General features: G+C 40.5%; 1 protein-coding gene across 2 annotated transcripts in view; it reads left to right on the forward strand.

Moving 5' to 3' along the window:
• cdin1 (CDAN1 interacting nuclease 1) overlaps positions 1–27,271 on the forward strand; it is a 51,357-nt gene that overhangs the window by 17,782 nt on the left and 6,304 nt on the right. For both annotated transcript variants that reach the window (XM_026308926.1, XM_026308935.1), the window contains 5 exons: positions 4,186–4,265; positions 4,605–4,654; positions 6,192–6,259; positions 7,778–7,843; positions 8,077–8,182. In XM_026308926.1, coding sequence (XP_026164711.1) covers positions 4,186–4,265; positions 4,605–4,654; positions 6,192–6,259; positions 7,778–7,843; positions 8,077–8,182 — 370 coding nt within the window. The remainder of the gene's footprint in view (positions 1–4,185; positions 4,266–4,604; positions 4,655–6,191; positions 6,260–7,777; positions 7,844–8,076; positions 8,183–27,271) is intronic.

The raw sequence follows: 27,271 nt of genomic DNA on the forward strand, positions 1-27,271 counted from the left end.
TCTCTTCATCTTTCTCTCGATTCTCCTCCTTTTGACAGGAGTTGATGTGTCTCTAGATTTAAACATACTTTTTTGAGGAGGCAATTTTGCTAGCTATTTGACCTTTTCCATTTTCCCAAGGCCCAGCTCCAGATTAGATTGCTGCTCCATGTTTTGTAACTATGTGATTCGACAGCCTTTAAGATTTATTGTCACATTCCTTTACAGAAGCCTTGTACGCAAGGTTATAAATGTCCTGTGTTTGATGTTAACACTGTGAGAATGTTAGTGTCGACTGTGATCCTTTGGTTCCTTGACAGAATTCATAATAGCTACAGATCAGATGTGTTGATAACTGATATTGCATTACGTTCTTTCCAGTAAAATCTCAACTTTGTATCCACTGCGACTGTTATGATTCCTTCTCTCTTGTCTTCAAGTGCTTCTCTCTTGTCTCGCCGTCACCTCTCTGCTGTGGTGGAGCTGATCTGTATATGCCTTTTTTTTTTCTTTTTTTTTTTCTCAAATAATGAGAGCAAGGGCACTTCATAAAGAGAAGGGATAAGGAAGCAATGGTACCATGAGTGTCTCAGTGCATGTGTGTGTATGCATGCAAGGGGGTGGGTGCAAGGGAGGTAAGCAGCAGCGTGGCACTTCACTTGACAAGTATACTAATTACTCCTTTTCAGCAGAGAAGCTCCAGTCAGCCTCTGCCACAGTCTAATGGCCTGACCTAGGAAGCCTCTCTCCATAGCAGAGCCTCCCCAGATCTACTATTACTACTTCTACACACTTACACAGACATGCACACACACACAAGTGTGTAGAGTCTCATCTCACAGCTATCAGGGAGAATCAGGTGGAAGCAGATCAGTTCTGCCCCAGTAACCTCTTCAGGGACTGGGCTCCTCCTGCACAGGAGATACCACCTCATATCATCAACTAGCACCTACACACCACAGCAGATAGCTTTAAAAAACTGATTTTTTTTTTCCTTCTCTCATTCTCTCTCTCTCTCTCTCTCTGTCTCTCTCTTTCTCTCTCTCTCTTCTTCCCATCTTCTTTTTTTTCAGTATGGGAGGATAAATTTAAAAGGAGTAAATTGGAAAATCAAATGAGGGCTTTAGGCAGCCGCAGAGATTTGCAGAGCTGTCGGCCAGCGTCGAAGAGCCTCATCCATCATGTCCCACAAGTAGTCAATTCCTCTAGTATCTGTAAATGTTTTCAGATATTAGCCAATTTATATGCTCCGAGATTCATCATGGAAAATCAGCTTTAGCGGCGCACATTATCAGGACCTGTCTCTCCCTTGCTCCATGAAGTTTGATGAACGAGTGCCCCTCCACAGCTCAATGGCTTGGTGCATGGGGAGCGTGGATGTGTGGGGGGGCATATAGAGGAAATGGGTAGGTCCCCCCACCCATGGAAAAAAAGTGGGATTTTTAATTAATAAACAAACTTGCAGAGGAGCTCATCAGTGTCATGGGCAATAACAATTGTCATCCGTTACTGTTTATTACGGTCCTCCCTCAACAAATGTTGCTATCTAATGAGGTTTCTCAGCATTTTTTTGGGTATGAGATAATGACTTTTTCACCCTAGTGGAGAAAGGAAGAGTAGTTACAAATGACACAAGTAAGCAATGAGAAATCAAGCCAAGGTTATGTTGCTGTTACTGTGCTTCATATAGTTTATCTTGTATTGGAGTTGCATATGAAAACAGGCTTGTGATTTGTTTACACCGGTTGTTTTCTTTAGCAAATCCCAATGGAGGCGTAGTGTTTCACATCTATTATTCTTCCCCTCTCTTTTCTTTTTGTTCAGATGTTGACAGTGTGATATGGTGCCTTAGTCAGAATTTATACGAACATGGGACAATTACAGTAAATTTCGGGAATGTTTACAGGGTGCAAAGTCGTGCTGCAGGGCTTTGTTCTCTGTGTCTGGTGTTCTTCAGATTATGCTTTTTATTCTCCTGCATGTGTTTTATGTGTGCGTCTGTGTGTGCCTGTGGTGTGTGTATTTAAAGAGGGTGGCACGTGTGGCAGAGAGGAGCTCAGGGTGTCACAGAAGAGTGCTGCTGTGTAAGGCGGGGGCGTCTTTAATAAATGTATGCTGATGTTGGTGATGTTGGAGGCTGCAATGATGCGAGAGATGCAAGGGCCCTGTTGTTATTTACTGCTGTGTTTGTGCACAGCAGCGAATCCAGGGCCTGCAAATGGCATTACAGCTCGTGATAAATGAGCATTAGGGTAAACTCATTTTAAAAGCATCCTGATTTATTAGCGGCCTGGCCTTCCATTTTCATCAGGTCGATGCTTGGCTGAAATTCCACAATGTCAGCGCCAAGGTCACCTCTTTATGGCTATTTTTAACCCCATCGCTCAAGAGGCGGAGGAGGAAGGGATCCTGTCAATTATGGCCATCTACCAAAAATATCAAAGGGCTGGAGAGACAAGGAGAGAGAACAAGAAGTCTAGTCATGGAAGTGTGCATTTGTGTGTTATGTGAGAAACCAAAATGTGGTGGTGGTCAACCTCCAATTATGAACCCTAGTAAGACAAGAGCTTTAATGGCTACCGTTTGCCTTCAGGGAGGTTTATTACACACTACTGTTTTGCAGAAGCAGCGTCAAATCTATAAAACGACCATTAGGAAGAGGGAAAAAATCAATCAAAATGCCATTAAAGTGGAATAAGTTGCCAATATTGCTGATGTGGTTGCGGGTCCTTTGATTTTCCTTCAGATTATTAGGCACAGTCGAGTAGTGACTTTGTTAAGGGAAACCAGTGTTGTTGGGGAGTAATATGTCTCCTGGCTTCATAAAGTTTGCTGCCTCATATTTCCCACTTTATTGATTATCCATTATCATTTGTCATGAGGTGTCCTAACTCAAGGGGAAAATATAACCCTCTTTCTTCACTGCCGCCCGCACTGCACAGGAGCATGGTATGGATCTGCGTGTGAAGGTACCAATCTCTGAGAAAAATGAGCAAAGAAATAAAGCACAGCCCTGTGCCTTGCAGCTCTAAGAGGTAGTGTGAGGTTATGGGGTGGGCTGGGGGAGTACCGTGGCTGGGAGAGACTGAAAAAGAGAGGAGGTAGCAGAAAAGCAATGGCAGAGAAAGATGGAGACAAAGAGGAAGAAACATAAAGAGAGGAGGGATTGCTGAATGGGCTTTGTTCTTTTTCCACCCTCCTCCCTCTTTATTTCATCATGAGGTAGATGAGGGATCACAGCACAGTTTGTCCTTTCTGTGATAGTTTTCTAAAGGAGTATTGCCTATAAAAGAAATGCAAAAGGAAAGACAGGGTAAAAAACAAAGCTCTTAAGGGTTTTAAATTGTTCTCCTAAATGCCTTTCTATTAATGAAATTCATTTAACAAACACCTAATGATCCAGTCAGCATTTGTAAATGGAGACCTAAGTCTTTTTCAATGGATCCCTTTTTGTTTATTTTATTTGAACTCCCCTTTTACCCATTTTTATAAATCTTCAGATAAGCTGTCTTGTGTTTAACAGTTATATACTGTGCAGCATTTTCTAGATTAGCTTGGGAATCTCTGTGCAATATTGGTACAGGCACCATTCATGCCTGAAATGTGAATAGAAACATTCCTTGTATTGTCTGTTATGCTGCAAGTCTGTCAAGACCATGTGTATATATATCACTAAAATGGCGTGCCTCAACCATTTCGTCACACAATGATACAATCCATTTAATCCAAATCTTTTTAAGAAATGATTTAAGGATTTTTTTTTTTTTTTTTTTTTTTTTTGCTGTTGCAGTACTAGGGAATCAATCCAGCAGGCTTTCCTTTCTGATTTATAATGTTAGTAGAGCAAGAATGGGGATGAGAGATGCAGAATAGTCTGCGTTCATAACATAGATAAACTACATGGGGCTCATGTGCTCTGGACTGAGACATTTATCTATAGAAAATCTGTACACCAAGCAGCCATCTACTGTAGATGGACTAGTAGGGAAATACTACACTGACAGTGGCATGTTAAATTACAGTACCGGATGTCAAGCCTGTCTTCTGTCTCTATATTTTTGGTGTTTGCCTTTGCAGCAAATTGATTTTTTTTTTTCTCAACTTCTAAGAAGACATTCAACAATATTTGATTTGATCATTTGCATATTACATCTTATGTGATCTTTGTTTTTGTTTCTCCCACTTTCTCACCTTTCTTGTTCTCAGCCTCTAAAACGGTTCTAAACAGCATGCTTAAGGAGCCATCATTAATTCCAGACCAAATTTTGGCCAATAACATTTACCAAGTAAGTACATTTAAACTGAAATATTCGAGGAAGTCATTTAAATAATTTGTCATGTCATATATTGTATGTGTTCATTTCTTCAATTGAAATTCATATAATTTTCATAACACTTATCCATGAAGCAGATCTATAGTTTATGGTCTGAGTTTTTAAATGTAGCACTTGGCTGACAGAAAGCATCAACCACTCGTGTTTGCTCATGAGGTCACGTGACAGCCAGAAGTGATGCCAGCATCTCCTGTGTTTTCTCCTTTTCCAGCACTGTATGGGCTTCCTTCCCTCACCTCCCTTCCACCCACCCTTTTCACACACCATAATATTTCTTCCCCCTCTTTTCAGTGCACAATAAATGACTGCTGTTATGGACCGCTGGTAGACTGCATCAAACAGTATCCTATCCCATAAAATTTTAAGCCTGAAATTGACGAGGAGCTATTGAAGGGGATGAGATGTGTCTGGCTTCACCTGACATAAAAGTTCTGCTTCACAGGGGAAGTGTTTCATCCCGCCTGCCATCCCACTATCAGCGATACAGGGGCTGGAAGGCGATGGAGGGAAGAGAAGGAGGAGAGGATAAGCTGATCTAAATGCATCTCCATGTGCACGCAACGGATCAGACCCAATGTTCAATGATACAAAAAAAAAAAAGAAAAAAAATGCATTCATCAGCCTGGTGGCTGATGTGTTCTTTTGTTTGTTTGTTTTTGTAAGAAACCGAGATAATTGGTTATATTATGTCAAGTAAAAAAATATCTATTCTTGCAAATTGCAAATTTTTAAAACCCTTTTTAATTGGACCGTATTTGGTTCTGATAATTTACATACTATTCAGCACCACAAAGCCTTCTAGGTCCAATTCAAACTGTTAATTTCGATTTCACAGTGGTTTTATTTTATTTCTTTGCAAGTCAATTATGCTCTAGTGTTTCCTTTCCCTTTCTTTGCCTAAATGCAAATACCCCCTGCTTGTCTAGTAAGGGCCTTGGCTATAAAGCTCAGAATTGGAGTGTAGGCTATTCAGGGGCAAACAGCTGGGTAGCAGACCAACTATTTCCTGGGGGTGGAGACTTATTTGAATGAGTGTACATGTGTACGTCTGTATGTTATTGTGTCTGCCTAGGCTTTCGTGTGTGGTGAGGCTGGGTTGCTCTGTTCATAGCCAGTCAACCCTATCCCGCCTTGCCTTCCTACCACATCCCCCTTTTACCTTTCTTTGTCAGTGCTCTCATCGGTGTCAACTTAGTCAGTTACTCTTCCAAAAAGAGTTCATGATAACCGCCCTACTACTTATGTGCCTTCAAAGAACTCCCACCACACATGAAAGGGATAACTTTTAATACATAAGTGTGTGTTAATCAGGAAATACATGTAATAATTAGAACCCATTTTCAGTGATTAGTGTTTGTTGTGGCTGGCACTGTACACTAACAACTTTTGTCTCTTGGAGTGAACATGTTATGCATGTGATAGAACCAGCCTTTCTGTGGCATCAGCCACCATGCATCATGATATAAAGTGACATTTATTTTAAAAGCATTTTTCTTCAAAGATTTTAGAGGAAAGAGTGGAGCAGCTACTACAGGCACTCAATGCTTTTTGCCAAATTGGCATTTGTTTTGTCTCCTTCATTTAGGTAATGCACTTTGGAGATTTGTTGTGAAAGCGGATGAAGGTTGACCTGAAATCTCAGATTGTGCTATATGTCGTAAAAGAGAGAAGTGGGTTTCACTTTACATAGTAAGGTAGTAGTGGGGAAAAGTAGATCCTTAACTTTAACCACACACAGTTGAGCTTACATCACGTAATGTCTGTGCATGTTGTTGCTACAGTGTATATCTCTTCATATCTGGATATCTTGGTCTTTCGGCAGACACATAATACTGTTGTTGTTGTACTGAATGTTGGAATCCTTGACTGTATTCTCAGTGCTATTGGCCAAGAGCATGAGGTACTTCTCCGTGACAAACTAAAGGAGAGGAGCCTTTCCTTTCTAGGTAAGCCTCTTGACCTGATCACATTTTTAAAGTCACTTTTGGTCATGACAGTGTAGCTTTTTTTTTTTTTTTTTTTTTTTGTAAGCTTAGTAAAAGAAGACCTGGACATGACTGATTTGCTTGATGTTATCTTATATTAATTTGAACCTAGAGCTGTTATCAAATATCCTTGGACACTAATGCATCAGCCTAGAGTGAATATTTAAAGAATAAAAGTTTTGAATGTATCTAGTCCATGTACTCAATAAGGTTAAGGTTTCAGTAAATGCAGTGTTTTGTCTCAGGTTGCTGTTAAGTATTTTTCTTTTCTAAAATCAATAAAATATAGTTGATTCTTCTTAAATGAATATAAGTACTGTGGTAATGCCATTAAGAACCTGAGCTGCAATAGATATTACAATTTGTGAAAAAGTAGTTTTAAAATCCTTAAAAATTTTCCTTACGCCACTGGCTTATTTCGACATTATGAAATCAAGGCATAGTGTCCAGGTATGAAATTATGACCCCAACCCCCCCCCCCCCCCCCCCCATCATCCCCATCTTATCACCATCCCCTAGGTCAGATGAGTGATGAAGGATAAAAGTCATTCCCTCTCTCATTAAAACCATATCATTTATTTGCACCTGGAGTGCTGACCTTTCAGGGCTATACACTGTTCTAAAACTGTCAGAGTTCAGGGGGCATGAGGGCCACTGAGCACTCTCGCCCTGTCTAATAAATAGATTGGAGGTAAGATACCCAACAGCAGAGATGGCCCATTAATTTTAATCAAAGGTGAGGTAAAGAGGCGATCAGAGCCACATGACGTTGTCAACAGCCTACTAAGAGTGAATAGAGGTCCCCATCCTACCACGCACACTTCTACAACCACATTACCCCACCCAGGATGTCCCTCTGCAGGGCCCTGGCAGCCTCACTGACCTCACTCTACTGTCTTTCTCCATCCTTGGCTGATACTACCTCCACACCACCACTTACCCCGACACCCTCCATCTCTTCTCAATTCCCTTCCATGCCTCATTAGTTGAGCTTGGCTGGAGACAAAGAGGCAGACCCCTGGAACTGAATGACCTGGTCAGCCTGAGATTTAATGGAGAAATCAGGTGTAGTAGGGATAACGGCCGAAGCGCACCAGAAGTCAAGGACAATGGCTGCAGCCTTTGCAGGCAGGGGTCAAGCATACAGAGTATAATGCCAACCTTGTCCTCTTGCTGTATATTTTATAAAGTGCTGCCAAACTGCAAACTGGAGAGCAGCTCTGTAACTGGGCTTTACAGATTTTTGTGCAATGACATTGAATATGTGGCAAATGTAATTGTTAACTGTGTGTGCTGTCTTCTCCTGCTATTTGTCTGTTTTGCTAACACAGTAATTATGTTGCTTGCACCTTGGAGAATGCAGTTCTGTCATTAACCTGTTAAACAGTACACACATCAGACTGATTAGGACTTATATAAAACATATTCCTGATGTTAGATGTCGTCAGATGTTAAAAATCTGCTCTTTATCTTCTGCAGATGAAAACCAGCTGAGAGCTATGGGCTATGACAAAACACCTGATATCATCTTGGAAGTTCCTGTTGGTTAGTATTTACGAACGTCAGTATTTATCTAAAATAACTGACTGTTAACCTTAGGTGCCTTTTTCGCAAAAAGGCTTGTGCAATTGTCAAAACATTGTCATTTTAATGCCAGAGCTTCTTTGATTTCTGTGAATGACAGGGAAAAATGTCACTTGTCCCTCCTGGATCTTGCTTGTGTTGCTTTCTTTTCACTGGTTCTCTGAGTGTTGCTGTGTGTTTCTCTCTGTGAAAAGCTGTGGAGGGACACATTGTACACTGGATTGAGAGCAAAGCTTCATTCGGAGATGACCACAGCCATCGAACCTATCTCAATGAACAGTTCTGGAGCTACTGGAACAGGCAAGCCGTATCTTTGTATTCTCATCTGTTTGTTTTATTTGTCTTCCATCTCAGTTTCTTTATCTCCATTTATTGTATAATATGGCAGCTACTATTTTCCCTACTTCTCTTTTTTGAGCACAAACAGGTTTTCTCAGCATTATAAAGGCAGCTCATATCTCTGTCTAACACCACTAACCACTTCCTCCCTAGCGTAGACCACACTAACCCCAGATTTCCATATGGTACTGTACATCTGTACATCACACTATTTCCACATCCACACCTGTCACTGCAGCCCTTTACAGTGGAGTGTTCACTGCCTGTGAGCTTGATTGTTTTCCAGAGTACCATGCATTGTTTTGGAAGGAAGCTGGGAAGTGGGTGATTAATCTATTGCATCTGTTGTCATGAGAACCTCTGGACAGGAACAGGCCCCTGTGGTCTGACCCTGGTGGAACAGAGGTGTGTGTGTCAATGTTAGAAATAAATATGATCAACAACATACTGACTTTTTTTTTTTATTATAATGGAGGTTATAAGGTTATGCCCCTTTTTATATTGTAATTCATATGCTAATTTGTAGTTTAGTAATATAGGAAATTGAGTAGGTCAGTGTTTGCCTCTTAAATGCCAGCAAAAATAAGTCTTGTGTCTGTGAGCACCTTTTATACAGTGTCATCAGCCCATTATTCAGATCATTTAGCACAATACTCAGCATTATATCGGCTTAGTTACCAACTGAAGTAATAAGCTGGAGTGACTTTTTTTGCTGCGGCCCACACAAGAGTAGGCTCATTCACACATGGTCTTTACATCCTGCCTCCCTTGGCACAAGGATCCAGTCACCAAGTTGAAAAGTCGCCCATACAGCCTCCATTCGCCTCGCTATGGCCCTGGCCCCCCTCAGCCGTGACGGCCAGCTGACATGTTGTGACACAGTGCTAGAGTGCCAGTAGGTTCCAGACCCCAGGCACAGCCAGGCTTTCCCCTTCTCTGCTTCTTTGTTTTGGTTTTCCTGCTGCATGCACAGGACCAGTTCAGGATCAGATATCTGGATCTATCATGAACACAGAAAGAGAAACTATTTACAATGAATGAATTTGTTTTTTTTTTTTTCATGCATTGTTTCACAACCTGAAACAATCCTTCTGTTGTCTGCCTATCAGAGATAAGCTAGCAAAAGAGTAATCTATACCAGATCCTTTAGATAATGTATTTCCAGTCAAAATAGGTCATTACGTCAGTTCTCTTGCAGTTTTAGCCTGCACTTGTCACAAACTGGCCCATTAAGAAAAAAGGGAGTCAGACAAAAAGAACAGGTCAACAATCTAATTTACCATATTTAAACAAAAATCAAAAATATCAGGATAGTAATGAATACAATGTGGAAGAGTTTCCTGTGGCATATGCAAACAAAACACAAAACCTAGGGGAATGGAAGGTAAAGGGGAGAGGTTACAAACTAATGCGTGTATATATATATGTGTGTGTGTGTGTGTGTGTGTGCGTGCATGCGTGCGTGCGCATATGTACACTCACACACACATACGCGGAAATGGAGAAAGGGACTATGGTCCTATGTTACCCCTCAGGAGGTGCCAGCAGGACATTCATCTGGTTTTCAGGGAAGATGACCCTGGATGTGAGAGATGAGGTCAAGGTCATAATCAGTGGTCTGTTTTATTTCTTTTTTTTTTTTTTTTTTTTTTTTTAGAGTAACAGTTATATTTGGAATTTTTCCTTATTTCTTTTTTTTATGCTATTGCTGGTACCAGAAAGTAAAAGTCACTGAGGTGTGAATTTTAAAAGGCCTATCTTTGATGGTTACCATCTTTGTTAAGCCTCATTAAATACCTATGAGAAAGTTGGTGAATGGGGGGAAAAAAAGGCTTTATTTAAGCTCCAAACCATTCCCAAACCATGTGTACTGAGAAAGTATTTGAATGATTGCTGTGTCAGCCAAACTTAAAATCATGTGAAGAGAGCTCATTTGATTAGCACATGGAGATTAGATGTCTCCATAAATATTTCACTGTAAAACTTTTTTTGGTTGAAGAAACTGGCATTAATCTGACTTTGGTGTTCGTCTTTGATACTCACAGCATTAGTTTACACTAGGTCAAAACAGAATACTAACGGCTTGATTGGCCGATTAAGGTTAGTCAGAGTCTTATGTATTTGCTGCCCAGGGGTTGTCTTTCATTGATATTCACTGGGGCGAGCTTGTCTGAGTGTATTAAGGAACTGACAAAGTAGATCCCATCATGTCAGCCAGCAGCCCGGTCAGATAAACATTGTCGTGTCAAAAAAGAGAAAATGTCAGTCCCTTCAGACCCTACCTTTTCCAGCACCCTTGTAATTTTTAATTGACATTTACTGCTGACATTTCCAAATGTGCCTCATCTTTCTCTTATTGTTAGGCCTTATGCATTATCATCCGAAGTTCAAGTATGTGTGCACATGGCTTATTTTTGTGTGTTGAATGAAAATGAAAGCAGTTGAAGGCATGGAATTCGGGGTCACTGCTTTGTTGTCACAAAAACATAAACCAGTGGAGAAATAGGGGACAAGAGAGTGATGGGGTGACATCATCCTGCTTTCACTTCCCATTAGTTGGTTTCAGTTTATGAGATGGGCCCTGAAGGGCTGATGTTTAGGATGTTTGTCTATTCCTCAAACTCAGGTTTCAGTGGTTGACACTAAAGCTTTGAGTTTTCTTTTTGACTGCCCTTGGAGTTGCATAGCTGTATTTGTAATTACTTCAGTGCCCCTGACTGACATTTCCAGTGATTTGCTTATTTTTCATGAATTCCCTCTTTGCTTTAACTGAGCTGCTTCACCCATTGCTTGTGTTAATTGTTCTTGCTTTGCCCTCAAGCATTGCATAGTGAGCTATGGAGACATGTTTTTGTAGAAGGAAAAAAAAAAAAAAAAAAACATAACTAATTTTCTCTCCAAAGCCCTCACCAACTGCATTTATCATCCAAACAATAGTCTTGCCAACACACTAACCCCATAATGAACCCCTCTTCAGTGGAGTGAGGGGTAATGACGCTTCACCTACAATGCTCCCAAGAAAAAAGAGAAAAAGAGAAAACGGAGAGAAAAACGGTCTTCTACAGAATCAAACGGCGTGTTCAGGCCCAGTGCCTGGATGAGATGGCGAAGCAGCAGCTATTGGTGTCTTCCAGCCATCAATCTTAGCTGGTGGCGTTCCAGAGCCAGTGAGCCCTCTGCTCTGACGGATGTTCAGATAATTGAGTTATCCATCTCGCACAACTATCAGAGTTGCATAAAAATTATTCACCTGCTGGTGAATATTAAACACATAATGAGCCTCTTGTGTGTTTTAGGAGAAGTGGCTAAGGTTAAACACAGCATGTAATGAAATATGGACCCCTGTGTGGTACCACCTTAACTGCCCCTTCTTGATTAGGGTGTACTTAAATCAATTATGGTTGGCAAAGTTCCTCTCATAACTCTTTTAGCAGCAGCAAAACTTCTGGCCCCTGTATTTGTCTAAATTTGTTTAACACTCAGCACTTTATCAAAAATGCAGATTGTGACAATTCCATGCTGCCTTGCTTATGTGTGTATTTGAATTATTATGATGGATGTGCCAGAATTCTGCAGAAATATAGATTTAGATATTTCATTGTTTATTAAATTTGCCGCCTGCTGCAGTAGTGGTCACTCTTGTCGGCAACTAGGTGTTGTTTTGGACTCTGTTGTTATGGCTAAAATTAAGGAAAAAAAGACGAGAGAAGTTTTAATACTTGATGGATGAATAAATAGATGGATCTGCAGAGTAATGACCGGTCCTTGTAGTTAGCAGACTGTGTATCACATCTTAAAGACAATTACTATAAAAATCTGTGAAAATATTAACCCAACCACCTCACACAGCAAAACACATTGATAAAGCAAAACTCCAAAATGAGAAGAAGGATTCCTGCTAACTGTATACCACTTGTCCAGTGTTTGACAGTACCTCTGTTCTCAGAAAGCCAATTATTAAGTTATTTGTATTGAAGGAGCTCTGTGGCCCTTAAGTGCCCTGCATGTAGCAGCTGTGTAACATCAGAGAATCAATAGAGTAAATCAGAATATACTGTTGATTACAAAACAGTTTTTCAACAATACAGCTCCTTTGCATTGTAGTTTAGCAAATTAAAAGGGTAAATGTGAGTAAAATAAGTAGATACAGAGGCCATTCTTTTTACCGTTCCCCATTTTCCACCCCCTATCCCACCTTCCCCAACACAATGGCAATAGGAATGAATGCCAGCAGACCCCCCCCTAAAGTAAATTAGCTGTGAGATTTGTAAACTGCAAATGTGACAGAGTTGAAAATGTTAGCACTCTTAATGGAGACTTGAAAAGGTTAGATCTGATAAAAAGCTGTCAGGCATTCACATAAAATGATTAATAGCAATATAATGGGACAGTATGCCTCATTTCTTCCTCATATGAAATGGGGGTTGAGACTTTTTGGTTTGCTATTATACATCATCTGGCTTGACCACTTTGAAATTTGTTGAGAATAGAGACTGCACACACATCGATTACTCCACATCTGGCTCTTTTGTTTTAGCAATTTTGAATGTCACGGCCTGTTATAAAGTTGATAATTTATGTCCTTTCATAATTATCAGCAAAAGATTCTCATGCTCCAAAAGCACATATTGAGGCCTATTCAGATTTGTTTTGCGCAAATGAGATGAGTGCCTGTCCTTTGTTGTAACGCTTTTTTTATGCACATAATGGAAGCAAAACTACAATTAATAAGGAAGTCATAATTCTGAAGACTCACCAGATTATTCCTACAGCATCGCTAATCTTCTGTCTGACATGTTGGCTAATGAATAGACAGAAATCTGATTTATGTGAGGTTTTATGTTAGTTGACACAGCTGCAATTAGACATTTTGAGTTCTTTGTGAACTTTTTCTAATTATATCTGGAATTGTAGGCTGTAGATTTTACAGCTGAAATTGCAAGCGATTCTGTTATAGTATCAGAACCGTCAATCCCATTTGTGACATCAAATTAATTTTGTGATTCAAGATATTGTACATTGCCATCCTATTTTAATGGATATGTCCATCATTTTTTTGTTGAACTTTCCAAAGAAGTAATGCTGGGAATTCTTAATTAGAAGAGTGTAATGATACGATTTGTTGTACAGAACCGTTATTGAATTAATCTGATTATGCCTCAATCCTTAGATCTAGTGTATGTGTGTGTGTGTGTGTGCCAGTTTGTGTGTGTGTGTGTGTATGTGACAGAAATGAAGGCATATGGTCATTAAGAAATACTTGCACATATGTGTTTTTCAATTGCAAATAACTAGACATGTGGGTCCATTGAACGCAATGGTACCATAAGAGTAATATAAGCCTGTGAAGAAGCAGCAGGGCCATCATAGAGCCAGAGCAGATAGGGGATGTCACCTGAGAGAGGGTGCCCACAGGCCGTGGCTGCTGCTGATCCAATGAGGCTGGACAGTACAGGGCCGTCCCTGAGGACAGGTACTGGTGCTTCTGGGGTGACAATGCGACACCTCCGAGACCTGTGCCCTGCCATACTTTACTTCATCTTCCTGTCAGAGATGTGCACAACAAAGAAAAATCCATTGTGATAGGGGATTTTTAAAAAAAAAAAAAATCTCTATTTCATTGTATGTGTGTAAAGGGTGATAGGATCAGTACATGAACAGCTGCTTCTCTGCAGTTTTAGTTTCTTGTGATGTTAATGAGGTTGTTTTTCAGTGTTTTAAGGTTGTGTGGTTTTAAGTAGGCTATATGTTGGAAAAGTCTATTGAGAGCTTAATTTCCTCTGTTTTTTTGAAGGACAACTATAAGTTTTCCTGGTAATATGTAAGTGCCTCTGACATAGTCTTCCTCCTATTTATAGTCATGGATACTTCATGCAGTGCAGGAACGTGGCCTTTTTTATTGTTTCCTTTTTCATCACATCCTCAAGTAGAATATTCCAGTTAGAAAAATAACTCCCCACAATAGTGTTTCCTTTAGGGCTTTGCAAGTGTATGTTTTAGGGCAGATCAGCACACAGAAGTGCAATGCTGGCCTCCGAAACACAAGCAACTTGGAATATTAATGGCAAATGACAAGGCGGCTCTGATGCTTCAAGGATTTCATGCTTTTAAGGATGCACATTTGGGGGCATTGTTTAAGGTGTCTGGGGTGTAATCCGCACTCTCAGGTCTCCAGCAGCCTCAGGATTTAGCTCTGGTTAAGCCTCCATATCTCCTATTTATTTTTGTAGGGTTGTATGTGTGTATTATCCAAATTTGTCATTTACCATTGAGTGTAAGAGTAGCTTTGACACGGCCGCTGTGTGTATAAACGAGGAGCGGGACAGAAAGCGGCACCCTAGCGATATATATCCCTCCTCCTGTCTTTCTGCTTGCCTGTGACACCGTGAGATGGAGAAGAAAGCCTCAAGTAAAATGAGGTGAAAGCATGTCTGCTGCATGAATTCCTCTTTTGCTATGGAACTTTTTAAAGATGAACGTACATTTTTTTGTCAGCTTTCACGATGTATGTCATCAGACTTGCAGAGATGCAGCCCCCCCCTCCAGTTTCTCAGTCTCGCCCCCCCCCCCCCCCCCCCCCCCTTTTTTCCCTCTACTGTGACCTTCCAGACAGAAGTCAGTAGCGTTGTGTGAAAAGGACAGAGAGTAGTGAGCAAGGCTTAGAAAAGCTGTTTGTAGAACTTAATCTAAAAGGTGAAATTGGATAAGTAACATTTTTGCATTACATTTAATGTGATGTTAAACTTACAATAATATTTTCTATTTTCTTAACATAGAGATAGTCTAGAAATACTTTGCACACAATATATAATGTTTGCTCAAAGGCCGGTGTGCTCACTTATTACTGATGGAATTTTTTTTTATACAAAGGTTGTGGATTTTGTATTCTAGAGAATATTTTTTTGAATAAGTCACAGGTTAGGCTACAAACAGTATAAGATGACTTTTATAGGCATGTTCTCCCCATATATGCACACACACATATTTAAGCTCAGCAGACAGAAAGCTACAGTACAAATGTTTAATACTTTCTAGGACCTAGGGTTCCTGAGGATTTGAAGTATTTCATTTCATGCACCTTTACAGCTGCTTAAAAGCATCTTAATGCTGTCCAACTAAAGGGCTTAACTGCCTCTTAACTTCTCTGGTGAAGAGGATGAAGCAGGCCAGGAGTCATCATCCTCCAGTGTCCTCCCAGGGCCTAAGGAGAGCACTGGACCATGAGTCCTGTGGTCTGTCACAGGAAATAAATGAGACCAAGAAAAGCACTAAAAAAAAAAATGTTCACTTCCCGAATTTCCAACTGAATGGAAACAATCTGGTCGTTTGTTTTTCTATCATTCAACATGGTGCTGACATTGTGTTTGAAGGACAGATATAAGGTATACAGCAAGAGGGCATTTATTTCTCCATGGTTCACGTAGATTGAAGAGGAATGCATATTTTAGTTCTGGTTGTGCAATTTCATGACATGGCAAGTGTTTAACAGCTTTTTGGGGAGAATTTTAATTTATTGGAGATTTAAAAAGAAATTTTTTGTAGGTTGAATTGTCTTATTTGAAGTACTTCTCTATGTATGGTGTAGGTTACCTGTGCCCATTTTTAATAATAATAGTAGTTTTAATCAAATCTTTAAAGAGCTCCTTGGGTTTACATCAGCTGTCTTTTAAATGCTACAAATAAATGGTTTATGGTGGACAATTTATCTTAGCTGTAATTTATATGTTTGTCAGCGACGCCTTGTGTATTTCTGGGCACAAAAAAACAGTAAACACTCTTTCTGTTTCAGACCAAAAATAAATAGCATAGAATATTTTTACCAAATGACAGCCTAGGAAACAATGCTTCATATTTCTGCCTTTGTGTTTAAAGAGCAGCTCTGTGTGTACCAGATAATGTGCTGGTACTCATGGTCTGTGGAGGCCCATCAGTCTGTGTGTGGAGCTGGTTGCTTGTGATAAGTGGTTCCTTATAGATAACCTAGACAGTAGGCTTCTTTTTATAGGCCCACTGTCCCTCACATAACCTTGTTTTTTTTTTTTGTTTTTTTTTCCCCTTCCCATTTATTTCAGCGTCTCATTTTATTTTTACTTTGTGTAATTCCAAAATAAATGATAAGCGACCAAATATGGTACTACAGAAACGTAATCCCATATAACAGATAGATGCACACTTAGAGTACTGTACATGTGCCTAAAATTGTGCTTGCTTGGCTCAGTTTGACCTCTTTATCTATTAACCCCAGAAAGATCCTGATTAAAAGCTTCTGGTGATTTATACCTACAGCAAAGCTTTCAAATCCACAATAAATGATGTCAAAAGCAGCAGTGCTGTTTTAGTTTAGAAAGGATTTCTAAATTTTACATTCTACATATGGCCTCATTCATCTCCTAAAATAATGTTGATGTATGGTTTGAATTGTTTGTTTCGGTATGTAAGACCTATATCTGATTGTACCTCATGGCAGTCATTTTGATTGATGTACCGTAAGTAACTGAATTTTAAATACCAGATGAAGAGGTATTTGTTTTTTAGAACTTTGTTTTATATTTCAGTATTAATTCACGTCATTGTGTTGTTGCCAGAAACACTGAAAAAGATACAAGCACATCTGAGTCTTTACTGACTGGCCTGGCATTTGTTAAAGAGATTCATCAGAAGCCTCTTTCTCCATCTTTGTTCCTAGGCAGCCCTCTCCTTCTCCCGTCTCTGGTTTGAGTTTCACGTCTCTCTGCGGTATGATTGCCTGATAGCTTAAACATCTCTGCCTGCCTATCCCTTAGTGGGAGTGTGTAATCAAAGACACATGAGGAGCCTGTGTCCATGTGCTGACCTTTTGATTTTGTTCAACAAATTTCGGGGTTAATGTACAATATCTATCAGGTCAACAGATTTATCTCCACAAGTTCTGTCAGGTTTATAAATGATCAGGAAAAATGCTTTTGGCCTGAACCCTATAAAGCTTCTTAGAATAAATGTGTACTCAATAACAATAATAATGCTAATATGTTTTTTTTTTAATCTTTGTTATATATTTTAAATGAGCACCATAAACCAAATCTTTCTGACAAGGGCATAAGGAGTTAACAAGTTAATGATATGATCCAAATTCCAACCCCGTCCGCTGTCGATGTAATGTTTCATCATAGGTGGGAAACTGAAGCGGACGATACCCAATCCTTTTCCTTCGGACTGATGTGAGATAACAGAGGCATACATTTCTGAACAAGTGAAATATAAACTGTGTGCAGAGTTTGGGGCTTTGAGCCGCCCCTTTGAGTAGCCGCAGCAGAGATGTCGGCGAAATCTATTTCTCATTTTGAGCGATGTCTCTATCAGCTGGCACATTCGCACCATGAATCTTCCCCATGTTAAACCCAGAATCTGTCTCTTCAATGACGGCTGTGTATTTTAAATGACCACTCTTATTTTTTTGTAATGGCTCTGTGTGTGTCATGGAGGTTACAAAAGTGAAAGGGCAGAATTGAGCTGTCTGGCGAAAGGCCTCTGATAGAAAGTGCCACTTCAATTTGTGCGCAGCTGCAGCTGAGGCTGGACTGGCTTACTGTCCGGCCCAGCACTTCACATTCTCTTCTCCTGTGACTGGAATGGATGTGAAAACTGTTAACTTTGCACAGAGTTTTGGTCTTGCTATTTCCGATCCCTTCCCATTATTCTTTGCTTATCTTCAACTTGTTTGGTCAGGCCTGCCCACTGACAAAGACTGTCTCAGACACCATTTACATATTTTTTTAGTTTGCTAACTTTTTTGTAACCCTTTTTAAGAAAAAAAAAAAAAAAAGTCAAAACTTGGGCTAAACATTGATTCCAAAACAATGTTACAATGAATGTTACTATATGAATATATAATGTCATGCACCATAAATCAACCTTACTTTACGTTTTTGGATTGCACTGGCCAGACCATGGGACTACAGACTACAACTCTCCTAATTTGGTGATGAGGGGGTTTAACAGTTTGTGGAACTCTTATCCCAAAGTTGCTGACAGTCCTCAGCCCCCATGAGTCCATGCTAAGGAGGGAGCTTGCGGTTAGAGAAAGGACTACTGGCTCTGGTTTGAATATTCGTTGTGGTTTGAATTAGAAAGGGAATAAATTCTCTGAATAATGATCCCAAAACATTTAGCTTCAGCTGCCCGGGCGAAACAAAACACTCTTGAGTGAAACTTTGAACTACTCCTCCTTTTTTTTTTTTTTTTTCCCTTTTCTCCCCCAGCCGTTTTGTTTTCAAACTGTAAGCGCTGAGTTCATGGGAAACTCACTCCGGGGTTACCTGCGCGCCTGCAAAGCGATGGAAAAAAAGGATTACAACCACAAGAATGTTTTTGCAGTTAGTTGAAATATTACTAACCTTGTCAAATGTCATTTTGAATGAAAAAGCAAGCATATTTTAATCAGGGTTTTAAAGGCAGGGTTTTTCAAACTATGAGGAGAAAGAGGTCAGCTAATTGCAACATTTGATGTCATGTTTGTTCTCTCTCTCCATTTTGATGTGACTGCCTGGAAGCATGCTCGCTCTCTCGCTGCGCTCTCTGTGTCTCTCTCTCTACGTCACACACGCGCTTTATCACACACACAGTCAAGTGAAAAACTACTGAAAGGTCTTAGAGTGCTACTCAGTGCTATAATCGTCATAAAGTCTTTGCTTTTACTTCCTGTCAGCCTTCCTCTCAACTCCAACCTCCAACCTCTCCTTTTATGCATCACTGAAAGTAAAGCTCCACACAGACCTAGGAGTGCTGCAATTAAAAAAAAAAAAAAAAGAAGCCATTTTTTTTATTCATTTATTTTGAACATGTGTGTGAAGAAAATAAAGAGTAGGGTTTGTCAGTCTTTTAAAAATTGTGAAACCCACTTGGATCAGATCTGTGCAAAACTCTCTCACCAACCTATAACAGATATATCTTTCAGCCACACAGTCCCAGAGTTCTTTGCTTCTTATAATTACTCTTTTAATAGCAGCAGAGGTAGAGGGCAGAAGGATATACATTGTAAATTATGTTTGACAAGGTAGATTTAGTGGTTTTGTTGTGACTTGTCTTTAGTTATTACTCATACTTCCTCCTGTCATAGATAAGGTCTGCTGGTGAACATACCAAGGTGAGCGCTGGCACAGGGCCCTTATCACCAGCATTGATTTAGGGCAAAACCCAGTGACAGAGGTCATTGTGCAGTAAGGCTATCCATCATTCTGGTTTGATTTCTGCTCAGGCCTGTCTCCAAGGTGTCTACACGTAGGTGGGCGGCTCACAACGAGCAGAGGCCCAGGAGGGTTGGACTGGTGGGGGGTGTGATGCGGACGGTGTGTTTAGACGCTATGGGGAATTCTGTCTGTTAAGAGACAAAGAGGAGTAACACATTTAATAATGACGCTGCGATATAATTTACAATTAAAATGACCCTCTGATTAATGTATGGAATTCACAGACTTTTTGTCTTACATTTAAAGCTTTGATGTGCATATAAAAAAATAAAGCTGTGAATTGTTTTTCCACCAGTAGCTGATTGCTTGTATTTCCAAAGTTTATTTTGCCACTTACAGTAATTCTCCATGTGTCCTAGACATTTTCTGACTATGTGTTTGAGATGTTCAGATTTTCCCCGATTTAAAATTCAAGGCAGTTTTGAGCCTGTGGTAAATAAATTTACAATCATAAACACAGAAGATGAGTGTTTTCCCAGTTTGCAGGGGTGTTTTTTCAGATGGCTGAAGATGGGTATTTATTGCTGTTAATGTTGTTCATGGCCTTGGTGGCTAGACTTGAAACTTTTGGCTTAAATGTTCTATTTATCCTGGCATCAAATTGTGGAGTTCATACTTTGAAATATGCTATGAGTCATATTATTGATTTGTCATGAAGATTATTTATTGCCTGTATTCACTAGGTTCTGCAAAAGTTGGAAGCTGTCAGAGATTCTCCTGGAGTGAATGCATGTAAATGGCTGTAAACTGGCTCTGCTGAATCCTGAGGGGAAAAGTACTCCTGTAGAATCTAAAGGTCTTTTTAGTTATGCTGAAAAACCTAGCAAGGAAGGTGGTGCTTTTCACTGTAACCTTCCAGAGGATAACTTAAGTAGCTAATTACACTTCGGTCTATAATCAAACCCTTGTCAGGTTGTCTAAGAACCTGGATTTGTGTGATGGATTTTAGCTAAATACAGGGGCAGCTTAAACATTTTATGGTTCTCTCCTCAAATTAAAGTTTTTTTTTTCCCTGCAATCCCCTCTAAAAGGTGTCATATCCCATTAGACAAATTTGGATATGGTAAATTAGTGAGGAGAGTGCTTACACTATGAATATGTTGACTTTTTTATGCTGTGTGCAGAGGGTTAGCTTGCTGGGGGTTGGGGGTGTCTTTAACTCCAAAAAGTTGTCTTGAATTTCCTCCCCTCTGAAGATGATGTGTTTTTGCAATTCAAATATTTGCTCATTCTCTTCTCCATTGCAAAGCTCCCTTTGAAGCGGAAGAGTTCTATCAGGACCAATGACAGTGTGAATGTGCAGCGTGACAGCGCAAGAGGCAGCACTGGACTATTTCTAACTGCATATTTAAATAGCAAGGAAATCCAAAATCAAAAATGTATGCAAATGACGGCATGTTTTGCATGCTGATATTTTTATGATTTGTGGCTTGCATATTCAGGTGGTGTTCAGTATGTGCCTAGCTTTAGCAACATTAATCAGAATTACTTCATGGCTTCGCCGCATCCTTGATCTCCCTCTAAACAAACATTTCTGAGGGTAAAAGGCCTGCAATTTGGCAGATTTACTTTTAATGAAAGCATTGCTTAATGTTTTTATGGACTGGTTTAAGAAGAAATACTTAAGGCCTTAGGCTTCATAGGAAAGTATGTAACCCAGAAACTCCTAATATGTGCTTCTTAAGATGATTATTCTATATTGCAAATTTTTAAAGACCTAACCACTTTATTCCCTTCACATTCATCGCAGCTATACATATATATATCTATATATGTATATATATAGATATATATATATTCCTCCTTTGTGTTGTGTGGGAAAGCTTCATTTTCCTTGCATGAAGATTTTCAATGTAGTCATTACAGTGGACATTAGCACTATGATGCTGTGTGTGGGTGCTTTGAGAAACGTACGTGTAGGTGTTTGTACAATAAGCAACATATGAAGACAAAGCCCTTGAAATGTGTCTGAAGTCTGTCTGTACACCTTAAGGTATGGAAAATACAGTAAAAAATAATTAATTGAATTGTCATCTGTATGAGCAGTCCTTGCTCTCTGCACCCTATAATTCTAGCCTCTTTCTCCCCCATCCCCTCACCACATTTTTTTCCTTCTTTTTTTCTAAACAGCAATTAATCTCATTTTTAGTCCAATTTCCAGCCCTCTGCTGGAGTCAGAGCGAGTCCCCTGTTTTGTTCCTATTTGGCTTGGTTCCTCTGCATAGTCATTAAGGGCCCAATTAATGTCACCCTTTAGCTGAAGAGTGCTCATTTTTATTGGGGAGCTGACAGTCACCGCCATGAGTGCCGCAGTGTAATATGCATTAATTGCCCCGTAACACTGGTAATTACCAGTTCTTCAAGCCTCTCAGTAAACTGTCATGCCCAGACACGACTGCTTTGAAATAGATTACTCATTAAGGGGACCTGCCCTGTTTTCCAATGGGGGTTCACTTGGTTGGCATAAAGACGAAAAAAATCTGGTGCTTGAACAAATAGTTGCCAAGAGCAATTTCCTATTACAACTTTCCCGGTGACGGCTTTTCTTTCTTTCTTTCTTCCTTTTTTTTTTTTTTTTTTCCCTCAGATGACATTTCAGCATCACTTGAGGTAAAGATCAGAAGTAGCGTTACAGGTCCATTGCAAATCTTCCTGACAGCAGTTTGTCTTCCTATCCCAGTTTGACTCCTTGAATTGAAATGTGCCTTGGAGTTTTACCATTCAGCATATTGCTTTGCTTTTAACTGGATTCTTCCATGTTGATTGTATTATTTTATTTATTTATTTATTTATTTTTTGCCTTTGTGCAACATTGGCCTGAATGTCCAGAGACTATTGTGTAAGTGCTGTATTGGATGTGTCAGCGTTGATGCTTGATCTAGGGCATTTCACAGCTCTGTACATGAGATCAAGGAAACATTGATGTAAAGTTCTTGTGCAAATATTGATGCTAACTTTGCTTTGCTCTTCTGTTTGCAAACTGTGGAATCTCTGTTTTAAATATTAGCTTGTGCTTCACAGTTCCTGAAACGTGTGCTGTGTACCTGGAGAAAAAGAAGTTGATAATGCATGCAGATGAATTTAAAGAAACGGTTAGAGGACAATAGCTGGGGATGTAGTGTGGGTGTCACCGTTGCTCTGCGATAAGATATTATAAAGGAGATCCTAAATCAAACAATGTTTGCTATCACACATTTTCTGCACAGAAAGGTGTTGGCCTATTTAGTCACGCTAGAAACAATATTTAGACTTCACCACAGCTTTGTAAATGCTCCAAGTGTGCACTGAGCTGATTCCTCTGTGGTTCCTTTTCTTTCTTTCTCTTTCTTTTTTTTTTTTTCCCAGAAGCACTTTTGTGTCATTACCCATTTACCATAGCAAGGAATAGAACAGAATGTGAAGACCAGGAAAAACCTCTCACACTTACACAGACAGAAAATACACACGTCCATACACACACACACACACAACCAGCTACACAAAGGTGCTGCTTTTGTTTTATCTTCCTTATAGCACCTGCTTCAGGCAATCTGCTCCCACTCGTCTCAAATGAATTTTGTCACGGCCTTTCAGATTCTCAGCCAACGATGCGCTAATGAAAGGAGATGGTACAATTTGAACTGACCAGGTAGCAGCCAGGAGTGCACAGCTGAGAGCAAGGAATGGGGACACACCCCTCCTTGAAACAAAAGACAAGTCCACCCGCCGCTGATAGACCCATTACCCTTCTCATTAATACCCCACAGACCTTGGTGTGTGAGTGTGTACGTCCATGTGCGCTTGTGCATGCGTTTTTCTGTTTGTGTTGGTCGAGCACTTATCGAATTGTTTATGACAGACCTAATTGGGCTAATTGAAGACATTAAGATTACCTGTCAGCTGTGTGTATCCAGGCCCCCTATCTGTCTGACAACTCCTGACAAGTGAGGGACCCCGTAGCATTCGCCATGATGGAGCATTCCCAGGCTTTAATAGGGACAATAGGGGCCACTCTAATTTGATGTGGACAGCCATAGCTGTGCGAATCAGCCTCCCTCTGAGTGCGTGTGTGTGTTAAGTATAAGTGAGAGTCTGGGGTTCTGTGCATTACCAGGCTAATGGAGTCCCCCTTTGGCAATGTGACAAAGCGATGAGGAAGTCTGAGGGGAAAAGTGAAAGGGGTCTTCAAGTCTTTAAGGACATGAGAGGGAAGGTGCTCGGGGTGACGGCCTTCACAGATTGAGTGACAGGAGAGGAGCGTTGACATCTGTGTGTCTGTGGTTGTGGACATTCACCCATACTGCTTTATCAGAGACACCCAAACTTTTTTTCACTTGGGGACGGACTGCCTGTAACTACTGGCTCCACTTTTGTTTAATCCTCTTTTGCATATGTACTCCTTCTGTCACTTACCACAGGAATAAGAAAACCAGGAATAAGAAAACATCATACATACTGTTGTTGTCATATTGAACTGTCAGTGGAAATGTTGTCTAAATTTTCAAGGTACAGACATTCATATATCAGGCTTGCCACATCTCAAACAGAACACACTCCTAGCTATCTTCTTAGGCTTAAGGATCAAGCCTCAACCAACCCCGCTTCTTTTCTTCCCCCCTCTGCTCTCCACTATGGGCAATTTGTGGGGATTGCAGTGTCATCCCTATGACAGATAAACGCTGTCAGCCCAGGAGATCCCTGTGTTTGTTTGTTCTCCTCCAAAAGGGGTTGAACTGTCAAGTTGACAACTCATGAGACCCTTAGACTCTGCCCTACTGCCTCTTCTCGTCTCTCTGTCTCTCTCCACGGCTCCCTCCACCCCCATCCACCTTCATCCCCAAACGAGTGAAAATCAATACCAGATTGCCCGAGGACCACTGTTTGGTGTGGGCTTGACCCTTAGATGTCCCCCACTCTACTTCTTTCATTACATGTAGCCCAGTATTTAACTTCCATCGTGATCCCTCGCCTAATTAGTTTCGATAAGCTCTGACTCGCTCTACCTCCCTCTTTCTCTGTATCTCTCTCTCTCTCTCTCTCTCTCACTCTCTCTCTCTCTCTCTCTCTCTCTCTCTCTTGCTGTCCTTCTCTCTTACTCTTACTCACACACTCACACTGACAACACACATGGATATTTTGCTTTCCTGCCCTTTGAAGGGACACCCTGGGCTGGGAGTAATAAAAAAGACAAATCCCAACACGCACACAGAAGCCCTCAGAAATTCTTGAGCTAGGATTATTGTTTTGTTTGCATTGTAAATTTTTAAAAACTACAATGAAATTAGATTTGCACCCCAGATCATCAGTGAAAACACGGGGGGATATCCTGTGTTGTCCAAAGCTAACAGTGCTCTGTGGTAGACCTATTAGTGAGACTACGCCCACCTTTATGTGAATTTCAAACAGGTCTCTTCTTCTCTGTACAGTTGTCCAGTTTTCCCACAAAGTAGCCATTTATAGTATTTAAACAATGCAAAGTGTTTATATTGGCAAAAAAAATAAGTAGCACAAATACAGGTTCCAGGGCTTTGTCTGCTGGAGGTCTATGTCACTATGTGTTTATGTGTGTTTTTATGCACCACCCACATGTCCAGGTGCCGCCACTACACTGGCTGGCCCATCGACCACTGACAAGCCCCAACGACATGTCGGCCCCCCGCTCTGCTTCCACCAGGGGCTAAAATTACCTTCAGGAATGTAAACAAACTGCCAAGTAAGCACATGGATTTCTGTGAGCCTTCGCCTGTGTCCATCTCCAAACTCACCCCCAAACTGGGACAGTTCCATTTTGGACTCAGAGGCCAAGGTTGATGGCAAGGATACCTGAACCTAACATCCTTTGGTTTGTCACAGCAGTTGTCTCTAACCACAGTGTTCCTATGTCCGATGACGACAGTCATACCGGTGGACTGCAGATGTTCTAATCAACAGCTAAAAAAAAAGTTGTTTTTTTTTTTTCCCTTTTTTTTTACTCTTTCTCTTCAGTTTTCCCTTTCCCGTTTTCCTTTTAGCAGACAGATAGACATTCACACCAGTTCATTAGGTGTGTGGGGTAGCTGTGAGCATTGGAGTCTGGCTGAAGAAGTTCACTGGGCCGGGCGCTGACATGTTGATTTAGTAGTGGTAACACCACTGCACTTCCAAAGGTGCTGACTTGGATGAATGCCAGGCCTCTTTTTTTCCCAGGGAGAAATCAGAGGTCATGCACTAATTTTGGGGCAGGGTTCTACTCATGGATGCAGAGGCCAAGAGGCCCTACATAACAACACCTGCTTTTTTCATGGTTACATTTTTATTCAGTACTCTGAAGTGACACCAGAATTTAAGATATTAGACTTATTCCTGAACCTGATATTATGGGTTTGACACTTTGTAAAAATGTCTCATAAAATTAAACATAGCCATAAGAAAATGATCTTTTACTTTTTCATTGAAGACTGGAATTCATTGTCGTAGTATACATTGATCATTATATGTTTGTGTTTATTTTTTGACTAAGGTAAATAAGCGATTTGTGACATCATGTGCAACTTGACGGTTGTGTGTGTGTGTGTTCCCTTCTCATGCATTGCATGTATAGGGATGTTTATATGTTTATTTCAATAGCATATGTGGAAGACAAACAGTAAAGTATCAGGCACACATCCTGTGACCTCACATATAAACATGACATCATCCATACATATACACATGTAGCACTGTTCCTGTGCTGGACACATCAGGTTTGCAGGCGCCCGATCAGGCTGACGCTGACCTAGCGAGAGCAGATAGGGTTACAGTACAAACTGTTGTTGATTAGGGCCGTGCCTGTAGTGGGAGATCATCCTAAATTGAAAACACATTAGCTGCCAGGGTTAAGGGCAGGATTAGGACCAGGGCTGCACAGGGCGAAGAGCAGTGGCAGACACAAAATGGCCGTCCTTCTGTCTGCCTTGACTGTGTTTCCCCAGAGACAGGTGGCAATTATCGGCCAGGGCTGCTGGGAGTTCACAATAACAGGTTAAAGGAACATGTATCCCCCTGACGCTGTGGTCCTGTCTGTCTGCACAGCCTCCCAGCCCCCAGCCTGCCTGCCTGCCACCATGGGGAGCTTCCTGTCTCCGAGCAGAACTTACAGACTTGGAAGCTCATCAAAGACTAGAGGGACTCTCTGGACAGATCTCCAAATTAGCACTGTGGCCACTGTTTGGCATTGGAGACTAATAAGCCCCCTCTAAAAACAGTGAAAGCCTCAGACATTTTTTGCTTCTGTTATTTTTTACTTCACATATTGGATTTGATGAAGGTCATCCCAGTCTGTTCAGCGTGTGCATTTAAAATGTATTTACAGACATTCAGACTCACAGACACGGTTATTGCCAGCTCATGATTTTCAGTACTTGCACAGGAGACACAATTTGCAGCCATTGCCATAATAGAATTTAATAATATCAGCATCAAGTGTTAATGAATACCCACTCAATGTGTCATAACTGAACCCATCAAGCCATTTGTATGATATAGAGCGACATTATAGACCGTGTGGAGTCAATATCTGAGAAAAGATCAGGTGAGCCCTGACCATTTGAATGTTAACCCTTACACAGCCAGACAGTAACACAGATTGCTCTTATTATTGCATTCATGTTACAGAGGCTGAATGTAAAAGATTTACTCTTTGTAAATGAGTGAGAAATATATGGATAAATATACAGAACGTTTCTGTCTGAAGTATAAGTTGTTCCATAACGCCGACCTAACTTTAATCTGGATTGTTCTGGTGTCATCATAGAGCTGTCGTCAGTAGGTTGTTTTATCATATTCTTTGTCCTCGGTGCTGTTTGGACCAACTTCTGAACACTAAACA

Source organism: Mastacembelus armatus, chromosome 22 (assembly GCF_900324485.2).
Source record: "Mastacembelus armatus chromosome 22, fMasArm1.2, whole genome shotgun sequence".
In the NCBI taxonomy this organism is placed as follows: Eukaryota; Metazoa; Chordata; class Actinopteri; order Synbranchiformes; family Mastacembelidae; genus Mastacembelus; species Mastacembelus armatus.